General features: G+C 47.9%; 1 protein-coding gene across 1 annotated transcript in view; it reads left to right on the top strand.

Moving 5' to 3' along the window:
• The first annotated feature begins 7,143 nt into the window (after positions 1 to 7,143).
• Positions 7,144 to 12,217, top strand: part of B4galt1 (beta-1,4-galactosyltransferase 1) — a 51,397-nt gene continuing 46,323 nt past the window's right edge. The window contains exon 1 of the mRNA XM_052176255.1: positions 7,144 to 7,764. Within this exon, the coding sequence (XP_052032215.1) occupies positions 7,350 to 7,764 (415 nt within the window). The 5' untranslated portion in view covers positions 7,144 to 7,349. The remainder of the gene's footprint in view (positions 7,765 to 12,217) is intronic.

Genomic DNA, 12,217 nt, shown 5'->3' with positions numbered 1-12,217 from the left:
CTATGCCCAGCGCAGCGCATGCGTGCTGCCTTCCCTACTGCTGGGCCGCTCTCTCCTGGTCAGTTCAAGTCTTCAGCAGATCGCCAGTTGCCAAGTAGATGTGGTGGTGTCCACAGTGTTTTCTCGCTACTCCTTGGGAAGGTGTTGACACAGCCCGCTTCCAGCTAACGTTTGCTTTTCGGTCATCTCTGATGGATGGAGTATGTGACAACATGGTACAGATGCCGTACAGTGTCACTTTAATAAGCGTGACGCTGATTTTATTTTATATTTTATTTTATTTTTGGTTTTTTGGATTTGGTGTTTTGGAGACAGGGTTTCTCTGTATAGCCCTGGCTGTCCTGGAACTCACTCTGTAGACCAAGCTGGCCTCGAACTCAGGAATCCGCCTGCCTCTGCCTCCCAGAGTGCTGGGATTACAGGTGTGCACCACCACTGCCCGGCTTATATTTTATTTTATTTTGGTTTTGGTTTTGGTTTTTTGAGACAGGGCTCTGTGTAGCCCTGGCTGTCCTGGAACTCACTCTCTCCATCCTTGTAGACAAGGATGGCCTTGAACTCAGAAATACGCCTGCCTCTGCCTCCAAAGTGCTGGGATCAAAGGTGTGCGCCACCACTACCCGGCGCCGCTTTTTTTTTTTTTTACATCCTGTGCTTTAAGACTGATATTGGCTCACAATGTCACCCTTCATAAGTGCTTTACTTACGAATCGTTAAAACCAGTGTTTAGTGTTACACAAGGATTTTAATTTTGAAGTTAGTTACTGGCATTCCTAAAACCACAGAGTACTGAGTCACGTCCCTGAAGTACTTTTGAAACAGAATTATCTTCTACTGCCCCATGGGTGTGCCCTGCCTAGCCCCTGACCCCAGTGGGGCTAGCTGTACCAGGCAGCCATAGTTGAGCCTGATCACTTCCTGTCACCAGTTTTACTTGATTGCATACCTAGCATGGGATACATTCTCGGGCACCTCATTCCTTGGCCACGATCCTCAGTGACCCCACCCTTTCGATGCGTTTGCCGCATCGTTCTTTGTACCTACATCTGTTGTTGATCCCATGTAACCTCTCATTTTGCCTTCTAGTCTATGTAGAAGAAAGGCAGAGGATGCAGGCAGTCTTCTTTGTGACTGCTCTGTTAGTCTGTTGCGGCTACTGAGCCGTTTTTTCCCTGTACGTGCATATGGTATGTTTATAAGTGAACTTGTTAAAATATTAAATGAGGCTCATGCCTTTAATCCCAGCACTTAGGAGGCAGAGACAGGTGGATTTTTGAGTTCAAGGCCACCTGGTCTATAGAGTGAGTTTCAGGACAGCCAAGGCTATACAGAGAAAATCTGTCCCGAAAAACCTAATTAATTAACTATATGATCATTAACCTCAAAAAAAGGGTCCTGAGTTTAATTCCCAGCAACCACATGGTGGCTCCCAACCATCTGAAATGAGATCTGGTGCCCTCTTCTGGTCTGCAGGCATACTTACAGGCAGGCCAGTGCATGTATAATGCATACATATTAAAAAACAAAAAAACAAAAAACAAAAAACAAAAACAAAACAAAGCAAAAGAATGGGAAATAGTTTTCCAGATTTTCTTCTCTATCATGAGACTGACATTTTGGAAGGCTCCAGGAAGTGGCCATTCCATAAAATATCTGTCATTTGGATTGCTCTGTTTCCCGTGGAATTACTGGGATTTCAGGGAGCGGGACTGGGAACTGGTCTGTGTCCTTTCCCAGGCTTCCCTGTGCTTATTCCTGTACCTATGGGCTTACAGTTTCCACTCTTCTGCTGATCACAAGCTCTTCCTGTCAACCCTTAACTTGATTCTTATCCTGTACTCTTTGAACTTTGAACTAACTTCTGAATCCTTTTACATATTTCATCCTTGGTTTGATATGATTCATCAAACCTTTTGGTCCTTTTCTGGACCTAGAGATTTCAGTCTTACCTTGTCATTGCTCTGGCCTATCAGAGTTAGGCTTGTCTCCTAAACGCCCGGTCCTTTTATTGGCCAGGTTCCAGGTGACTAAATGTCCTCGTCGCTTTGGTTAAATTTCTGCTTCCATTTCCCTCCCCCCTCCCCCCACTTTTGTTGTTTTTTGTTTGTTTGTTTGATTTTTTTTTTCAAGATAGGGTTTCTCTGTGTAGCCCTGGTACCATCCTGGAACTCCCTCTGTAAACCAGGCTGGCCTTGAACTCACAGAGATCCTCTTGCCTCTGTCTCCTGAATGCTGGGGTTAAAGGTATGCGCCATTGCTGCCGGCCATTACAGGTTATCAGCACGTGCCTGGGTTATTCAGTGCAGAGGACAGAACGCACAGCTTCCAGCTTCCAGCATGCTAGGTAAGCCCTGAACCTACTGAGTTACCTCCCAGCCATGTATACACAGTCCTCCATTTTTCTTTTCCAGATAGGGCCTCATACAACCGAGGCTGGCCAGGAATTCACTAGCCAATTCAAACCCTTAGACTCTGAATCCTACCTCCACCTCCCGAGCATGGCAACTACATTTAGATATACTGCACACAATTTACAGCACACATTTGCTGATGTCTCTCCAGTGAAGAAAATGTATCCCACCATTATCCCCAAATCTTTAATATAACCTTAATATAATAATATAGTTATATGTCATATATTATGCATTTATTATATATATATATAAAACCATAAAATTAATATTGATACATGATTATCAATTCTGCCCGAGGTCCCACTCAGTTTCACTATGGATATTCAGTTTCATTCTGTCTTTAACTTGAGGGGATGGCAGGTGCAGCTCACTGGTAGAGCCTGCGTGAGGTTCTGGGCTTCAAATACCAGTGACGCAAAAGTGATTATCTCTAAGTGGAAAGTCATAAATTCATATCAATTTCACTCATCCCAAGAAAGGATCGAAAGGTTTGTTCTAGCTTTTGCTCTCTGCATCACCTCTTGTCGGCATACTGTCGGAGACTCGAGTGACTTTCTTTACTTACCTGCTTACGGGCTTCTTTTAAAAACTGTCTGCCTGTATTTAACAATGTCCCTTCCTTCCTCAGGCAACACACCCTGATTTGGATTGCTCTACTTTTCTACCACACGCTACCTACATACCAAGCACATACAGGGTGCTGAGACTCCGCGGGTGCCTGCTTCACTCTGCTTGGGCCTTGGCATTGTGTCAAACGGCTGCCCTCCTTCCCCAGCTCGCCCCCCTCATCCTGGTTGGATTTTGCCAGCCTGCTCATGCCATCTGGACTACTTACCTCCTTTCACCCAAGTGACTTCTAAATTTCTCAGAAGGGTGTGAAGAGGAAGAGGAAGGTGATTTATTTTATAATTCATAACTTCCTGAACTCAAGGGACTGTACCTGGAACTGGTTTAGATGTTGAAATTTTGCACTTGAATGAGCTTTGGGGGCAGGGCAGAGTGAAGGAAAGGACTTGGAACCTTATATATCAAATAGTATATATTCTGCATCTGAGAAGAATATAAAATAATTTGTAGCTACTGGAAAAACTGGTACATTAAAGATGTCTGTAAAATTCTTGCTTGTCCTACATTCATCAAGATCTTTCTTTGTTTTTTTGTTTCTTTGATTCTTTCTTTCTTCCTTTCTTTCATTCTTTCTTTCTTTCTTTCTTAAATTTAGACTGCCCAGTAACCTTGTTCATTTTGAGACAGGGTCTTCTATAGCCCATGGCTAGACTGGAACTTGCTATTTATTTAAGGATGGCCCCCCTGCTTCCACCTCTTAAGTTCTGAGATTACAGGTGCAAGTCACCATGTCTAACTTTTTTTTTTTAAATATATATTTATTTATTTTCTCTAAGTACACTGTAGCTGTCTTCAGACACCAGAAGAGGGTGTCAGATCTCTTTATGGATGGTTGTGAGCCACCATGTGGTTGCTGGGATTTGAACTCAGGACCTTTGAAAGAGCAGTCAGTGCTCCTACCCACTGAGCCATCTCACCAGCCCACCATGTCTAACTTTTAATTACTTTGTTTTTTTGGTTTTTTTTTTTTTTTTTAATTTTGAGACAGAGCTTTACCACATATATAGCCTTGACTGGCCTCAAACTTGAGAGTCTCCTGTCTTCACCTTTTAAATGCTGGTAGGATTATAGTTCGTGTGAGCATGCCTAGCTCTGCAATTTATGTTAATCAAAAGAATTCTCTAAGAAGTGACATTTTGGGGATAAAATGTGGCTGAGCAGGTAAAAGTGCTTTCCATTCAAACCCGATGATCTGAGTTCAACACGCAGAGCCCACAGCAGAAGAACAGACTTCTGAGAGTTGTACTGTGCACTTCAAACACGTGTGACATGTTTGAACACACACACACACACACACACACACACACGAGATAAATAAACATTTTAAAAAGAAGCAGTTTAAGGCTGTGTCTTAGGAAATGTTCCTCTATTTGTTTGGGGACACTTTTGGAATGTGTCCCTCACTTTGTGAGGAAACCTATATATATTTCCCACAACCCAACCCAGCTGGACCTTATGAGCTCCCAGCTTCTACTTGTACCGCACACCAGGGCACACACAAGAGCTTGGAGAAGCACTGTGTTTTGAAATTTCCAACTGTGCTAATGATGGGTTATGACTACAGGAATCAGAACTGCCAGCCCAACAACCTAGGGTGGAAAGCTGCTGTCCAGTCGCTTGGGAGTTACAGACCTGTGAAATAATTGCCTGTTGTGTGCCAGGCTCTATCTTCTGTTCTTCTGCTCTACTGGGGAGAAACAGCAATGTAAACTGGCAGACATGGGAAAGACATAGTCCGTGGTGGGTTCTTCGTCATCCCAATCAACAATTAGCAGGTATTATTTTTTCCCATATTTCTGACTCAAAGGATCCTGGGATATATCTGTGGCCCTAACACTCTTCTCCTGTCTCCTGGCCATCGTCTGTACCTAGAAAGACTGGTCTCCATTTTCTTCTGCTCATTTTTCAGATGTGAAACTAATATGCCTCAGCATGGCTGACTCTCCACAGGCATAGGATGGTGGAGTTCGTTCTTTACCCTGACCAACTTTCAGAAGATAATTCATGACTTTGTCCTCTATGATAACTTAGCAATAAAGGTTCCCTTTTCCTATACTAAGATAACCATTTCTAGAAATCAGGTGTGGTGGCTCACACCTACAATCCATGCACTTTGGAGGTTGAGGTGGAAGGACTGTTGTGAGAGTTCAAGGCTAGTTAGGCTAGCCTAGGCTATAAGGTGGGCTCCCATTGAAAAGAAAGAGGAGGAGAAGGAGGAGGAGGAAGAGAAAGACACATGGATGCTCACAGATATTCCTGGTTGTGATAATGGAGGCCTACTTATAGTGTCAGATTTGTGAGGCTGAGGCAGGAAGGTGCCAAGTTTAAGACTATCCTGGGCTATGTAGAGAGATCCCAATCTCAATGCAAATCAAACCAAATCACAAGCAGGTTGAACAGATTTTGTAAGAGATGTGGGGTAGTCCAAGGGGGTCTTTTCCAGAACAGGTTTTGGTGTTGGGGGACTGAAGAACAATGGTGTCTCTTTCTGAGGGGATGAGGAAGGAAGTTGGATATAGGACTTAGGTTATTGTGGGTGGGACTCGTGGTGATACTGGAAGGTGGGGGGCTAGGGGAGAGATGCGGGCTGGAGACAGAAAGTTTTGGTGTCATCAGCCTATAGATAATAGAACCACACCTAAGGAAGAAGTGTAGACATAAAAGAGTCACAGGCACCACAGCCTCTGGACCTCATCAACCAACGGAGATGTGGAGGAGCAGTCAGAAAAAGGCCAGAGGGGCGGTCAGGAAGTCAACTGAAGAGAAGTACATTTTGTATGACTGCAACCCAATGTCACACTTCCCAGCCTGTTTTCTCACTGATCAATCGGGGACAGTTAACAGTTCCTATGTCATGGCATATACTGGTTAACAATAAACTCTCCAAATACAGGAGTAGCTAGAATTAGCATTCCCCATCTTAAGGTTCTCACCACATTCAAAGATAAATGGGTCAGAAGACTCGGGGTCAAGGCTTCAACAAGGGGTAAAGGAGCGCATAGTGACAAAGTGTTTAGGAGCCCGAGTTCCACAGCTCATCAGCTGCGAGATTTTACAGGCTTTCATTCCAATTCTCTCCAAGGCACTGAAATGTTTGTTTGTTATGTAGTCTGGGCTGGCTCCAAACTCAGGCTCTTCCTGCCTCCGCAGCCAGAGTCTGGAATTACAGGTGTGCACGACCGCTCCTAGATTCCAGTACTCTGTCAAATGGGACTGTGTTCCAGCGCATTGTACAACGGGCTGTTCTGTTCGCAGGCTTAGGAATTAATGCAGATTTCTGTCAGCCTCATCCCTACAAGCATGTGTCTTCTCCATGTGGCATGCACTAGAGGCCCTGTTGCACCTAGAACCTAGTTGGGCAGGCTCCTGAGTTTCCCCAATCCGGCAAACACCAAAGTGGGAGTAAGAGTATAAAGCAAGTTGGCCACTTCCCTAGCAGGGCTCTCAGTAAGCCGCTCCTCGTTAGCTCCCTCCCTCGTAGGCAGGCGGACCCAGCTAGGGTAATAGGATCTTTGGAACGCCCCAGAGAATCCGTCCGCTGGCCTCGCGGGGCGTCGAAGCCGGTTTCCTAGACGACCTTTCTCCACTCCAGTTTCTCACTATCCCAAGGCTACCGCCAGTCCTCTTGGTCTCACTAGCTGCTGTCCCAGCCCCATACCCGAGTCATTGGGTACGCCAGGAAGTGGTGAGCAGCTCATTAAACAAGAAGGCACGGTTTAGAGAGACTTAAGCTCCACGGTGAACACTAGGAAGAAAAGCTGAGCGCCGCCGGGCACGAGATGCCAGCTCAACCTCACGCTGCAGTCGAGCTGGCGGAGCGCCACGTTTAGTCCCCAAGTGTCGCGGCGCCCTGCAACCCAACCTCCCGAGGTCCCGCCCCTTAGTGCCCGCCCCCTAAGCCCCGCCCTCCCTTAGCTGCCAGAAAAACCCGGCTGAAGGTTCCGCCCTCTCGGAGCCTTATCCTCAAGCCCCGCCCCTCTCAAAAGACCCGCTTTGCGGCCCCACCCCTTAGGCTCCGCCCCCTCAGGTTCCGCGAACAGCCTTCTGAAAACCGGACTGAGGCCCCGCCCCCGGTCAAGGCCCCGCCCCCTGCCCATCCGCGCCCGTGGTTCCCGCTGATCTCTTCGGAGTCCCGCGGCCAGGGGTGTCGGCTTTCCGCCGTAGGCAGCCGGTGCTGCACTATCTAGGTCCCAGCCCCCCCTCGGCCCCTCCTTCGATCGCTGTGGTCGGGTAGCGCCTGGCGGGCGGCCTGCGGGCGGGCCGTCCTCTCAGCGGTAGCCCACCCCCTCTTAAAGCCGCGGCGGGAAGATGAGGTTTCGTGAGCCGTTCCTGGGCGGCAGCGCCGCGATGCCGGGCGCGACCCTGCAGCGGGCCTGCCGCCTGCTCGTGGCCATCTGCGCGCTGCACCTCGGCGTCACCCTCGTCTATTACCTCTCCGGCCGCGATCTGAGCCGCCTGCCCCAGTTGGTCGGAGTCTCCTCTACACTGCAGGGCGGCACGAACAGCGCCGCCGCCAGCAAGCAGCCCCCAGGAGAGCACCGGCCCGGGGGCGCGCGGCCGCCGCCTCCTTTAGGCGTCTCCCCTAAGCCTCGCCCGGGTCCCGACTCCAGCCCTGATGCAGTTTCTGGCCCCGGCCTGAAGAGCAACTTGACTTCGGTGGCAGTGCCCACCACCACTGGACTGTTGTCGCTGCCTGCTTGCCCTGAGGAGTCCCCGCTGCTCGGTAAGACCTAGGATCTGAGGACATGGACTCCTCGGATTTCCTCAATTGGGTTCCTGGGATATTATCCTAAGATCTCTTTCAAGACTGCCAGCCACCAGGTTTTGATCGGAGTGTTTAATCCCGAAGACGGGCTTAATCCTCTTTGGGTTGACCCGAAGAGAGGTTGGCTGGTGTCTCAAGAGACTAGGGCCCTGTTGGGAAGCCCGCAGGCTCTTCTGGCCCCAGCACCAGACAAGGCCCTGGAGACACCCTTGTTCTGGCCCAGGACTCAGGAAGTTTGAAGTTAGGGGGTCATTTAGGGTAGACTGAAAAAGCTGCTCTGCAACCTTCCCTACCTATAGCAACACCGGTACCAACTTCTATGGTTTGAGGATAAGACCGACAGTGAGCAAACCACCTCCTTCCCCACCACCTTCCACTCCGCCTTTAAAAAAGCGACTTGACTTTCTCTTTTAAGGTTTCTTTCTGGTAAATGGAGATAATAAACCACATCTATTTAGGGAGTTGTTTTGAAGGAGTAAATGAAACATTGTAACTAAGAGTTTAAATAATGAGGATGAACTCTTAGAAAGTTGCTACAATTGTGAGATTTCATCTTGTTTGTAGGTCCTGAAGCAAGGGGCGGTCTGTCTCCCACCCCAAATTCCTCCTCCTGGAGGTTCTTCTTAAGCAAAGTGAGCAGGGCCCTCTCCAGGGCGGAGGGCCTGTGCTCTCAGGGGACTGGAGGGCTAAAATTAACTGGATCGATGCGGGCTGCACTTTACTGGCATTAATTGCCCAGCTGATTTGAACCCTGGCCTTCACCAGGCAGGGGGCAAATATATGAGTTTGTGATCCTAGTGCTAGGAGACTGACCCAGGGTAGACCTTTTACCTGTAGAGCACAGATTATGCCAGGTTTTAGTGAATGTTTAGAGACTCCCACCTCCCCACAAACAGGCAGGCAGCGTGCCAATAGTTCTGTCTCATTCTGTCTCATTCTGGGAAAGCCTTGGCCGAGCAAGCCTTCCTATAGCCTGTTGCTCAATGTCTCCAATAATTACTTCAGTATTTTCATATCAAGTTTGGGAGGAACCTTTTGGAATTGGCCGAACAGAGCAGAAAATTGAATTCTTTTGGACTTGGTTGTTAATCTGGGAAACTGGAATAGCCCTATGGGAAGTGGAGTAGAACATTATTAGTCCTACTGATAAGTGTCTGACTTCAAGCATATTATAGTGTTTCTTCCTATTGTATAAACTGGTCTTGTCTGTGCTTACCTCACAGGGTTGTTTTTAGCACTAATTGAGATTGTATACAGAGTAGGCACCCAGTGTAAGATAGCAAGTACCCAACAATACAGTTTGAGGATCTGAAGTGATGATTTCTTATACCTCCATGGAGATGGCACCGAACACCACAGAAGAGGAGGAAGAGACCGAGTCCCCAGACCACAGAATGTCTGGGCCTTTTGCTTTTGTTTTTGGTTGTTGCCTGAGCATTATGCAGAAAAAAGACAAATCGGTTAGTAAAGTACCCCAGAGCCAGGGACATAGTTCAGTTGGTGGAGCCCTTGTTTAGCCTTGGGTGTAAAACTGAGCGCACATCAGACCCTGTTTCAAAGAGAAAACCAGGTACCCAAGTTTGCAGTTGCTCAGAGTATAGGGTTCTTCCTGCTGAAGTTTGAGGGACTGGTAACTATAGTTGTGCTCAATGTGGTTTGGTAATGTGGGTTGCTAAATTGATCCTGAAATCGGCAGCTCAAAAGGACCGAGAGAGCTCATTTTAGACTGTGGAGTCAGAGGCCTGGCCTCTTCTTCTAGCCTGGCTACTTTCATGTGACTTGCATGGGACTGATGTTTAAGTTTCTGTCAAGGCCACAGTAGTAGAAGCAAGGTTAGGTTTTGTTTTGTTTTAATTTGAGCCCTTAGATTTGAATGCTTAGGGGTAGCTTATAGAGGACAGTTCTTGGCAAGGAGGAATCTTAAGAAAGTTTTAACTGTATTCAGGATTTTGTGTGTGTGTGTGTGTGTGTGTGTGTGTGATCAAGCCCATCTGTTCAAGGCCTGGCAGGTGTCAGCCAAAGCCCTTGGCCGTGGTTTTGAGGTTGGTGGGAGAAAGCATCCCTAGGGCTTACCACGGTGGCCTTTTCACTACTTGCAGTTTCTTTCCCTAACTTTCCTCTGCTTTCTGGTGTCCAGCAGTCTCAGCCAGATCGCTTGATAGCTGGTGACTTTGAGGTGGTGAGGGACCAGACCAGGCTGCTGATAGGCTGCTGTTAGATTTGTTTTTGGTTTGTTCAGAATATTTGAGTGGACTTTAGATAGACTAAGGTTGGAATTGTGCTTAGGCAATATGTGTGACCGGAGCAGACTGCACTGTCTGCAGTTCTTGTGGTACTGGGGACTCCTCTCTCCTGTGGGGGCTTTGTTACTTTCTGGCTGACTGTCCCGTCCTTCCCCACCCCAGTGTGGGCTACAGGGGTTAGCTGGCCTTGCCTGAGAAGTCCTTCTATTTGCCAGAGAACTCTGCAGGCTTTTTCTTTAGCCCGGTGACAGGCCTCCAGGTAACTGTCACTGTGTACCCTGCTGGCTGTAACAGTGAGCTCTCCTTCCTGGTCCTCTGAATGTTTGCCCAAGATGAGAGAAGGCCCGGCCTTGTGGCTCTTTCCCGGAATGCTTATCTTTTTCCAGAAGGTTTTATCTGCTCATATTTGGCACAGCTCAACAAGATTTGACTAGCTGTGGCACAGGCATTTGGGGTGTGGTGTTGGGGGAAAGGGGCACAGCTTATCAGGCTGACTTGGGAAGCAGGGCTGGCTGGCTCAGCTGGGGTCTGGAACAGATAGTACAGATCTTTCAAGGGGTCAGTGAATTCTGGGCAACTTAAATCTCGGAGACCCCTCTTGCCCAACTGTGCTTTAAGGAGATACCCTTCATTTGTTCAATGGGAAGGTGTGTGTGTGTGCGTATTGCTTTTATTTATTTGTGTATGTGTGTGTCTATGTAGACCCACATGCCGTGGTGTGAATGTGGAACTTAGAGGTTTCAGGGATGGAACTTATATTGTCAGGCTTGGTGGCAAGCACTTTTACCTGCTGAACCATCTTACTGGCCCAGGATTCTTATCTAGAAGCAGACAGCCCTGTTAGAGTACTTAGTGTTCATTAGTCAATCTCCCTGGCTTTTGGGGAGGTTCCTCTTAGCTGAGTCTCTGCCGTTGAGAATGTGACGTTGAAGATGAAGTACTTGCTGGGTCTCTGCTGGGCTCTTGGCTCTCAGGTGTCCCTCTTTATCACACTGCTGTCTTCACCCATTTGTGCACATGTGGACACAAGCAGGCTGAGTAGAACCATCTGTACTGTGAGGCTCGGAAGAGGGCTGTCCTTGACCTAGCCATTCTGGGAAGGCTCTTGGGACTCCATCACCCTTTGATTGAGAGTGGAATCTCATCCTGGGTCTTAGAGGAGGCACAGAGATCCTCACTTGGATGCAGATCTTGCAGCTTTGACTTTGGGGTAGCTAGCTCTTTAAGCCAGTTTGTCTTGCTGCTTTACACACAGATCCTACTGTCTTTATCTAACAGTTATATTGGACATACCTTTACCTACCCGGAGCAGAGATGGACATCCCAGGAAAAGCCTCACAAGGCCCCAGCTCTTCCTAGCCCAGACAGTCAGGTGGCCATAAATTGGAAACCTGATTGCCACAGCCATTCAGAAATACACCCCATGACAGCCTGGGTCTTTCTCATGGTGAAACCTGCTCATTTCTCCTAAATAGCATTACGGCAGGAAAGGTGATGCCTGCCTGTTATTTATTCTACACTTGCTTGCTAGGGGTGTGGTGAACTGGTTGCATATACAAGGCCTTGGGCTTAATCCTAGCACTGGAGAAAACTATCCCAGTTCCCAGCAAGTGTGGGAACTACCTGTGGCAGAAGAGCAGGTAGATGTTCCTTGGGATATGGGAAACGAGCCAAATGTGGGATTGGCTTGAAACCGGAGTTCCTTGGCTTAGCATCCCCGGAGAGGCATCTGGTACTCTTGCCTCAGGTTAATGCCCAGAGAGACTAGTCCAGAGGACCAGGAGTTGTCTTGATATATTGCAGAGATCTGAAAGAAGATCCTCCTAAGATGCGCTTGCACATCCCTTCCTCTGAAAGGTCCTGTACGGCTGTCTGGGTGCCGGCGGCAGTACCATCCATTTACAGTGTGTACCGTGTGGAGCTAGAGCTATAAAGAAGACAAAATGTCCTCCTTGTAGCGGTTAGCAGCTTAGGCAAGAGGGACTTAATTATTGTACTAATGTCTCTGAGCACCCTACGTGTGTGTGTGTGTGTGTGTGTGTGCGCGCGCGCGTGTGCACGTGTGCACGCATCCACGATCCCATGTTCCTTTCTCTAATAGTATATCCTACCTTCTTTTCATTCAGAAAGAAGAAACTCAGGCTTGATGTCACAGTTCTTCCGTCCTG

The sequence above is a fragment of the Apodemus sylvaticus genome, chromosome 3, assembly GCF_947179515.1.
Source record: "Apodemus sylvaticus chromosome 3, mApoSyl1.1, whole genome shotgun sequence".
In the NCBI taxonomy this organism is placed as follows: Eukaryota; Metazoa; Chordata; class Mammalia; order Rodentia; family Muridae; genus Apodemus; species Apodemus sylvaticus.
Note: the sequence above shows the minus strand (reverse complement) of the source record. Positions and strands in the feature narration are given on the sequence as shown.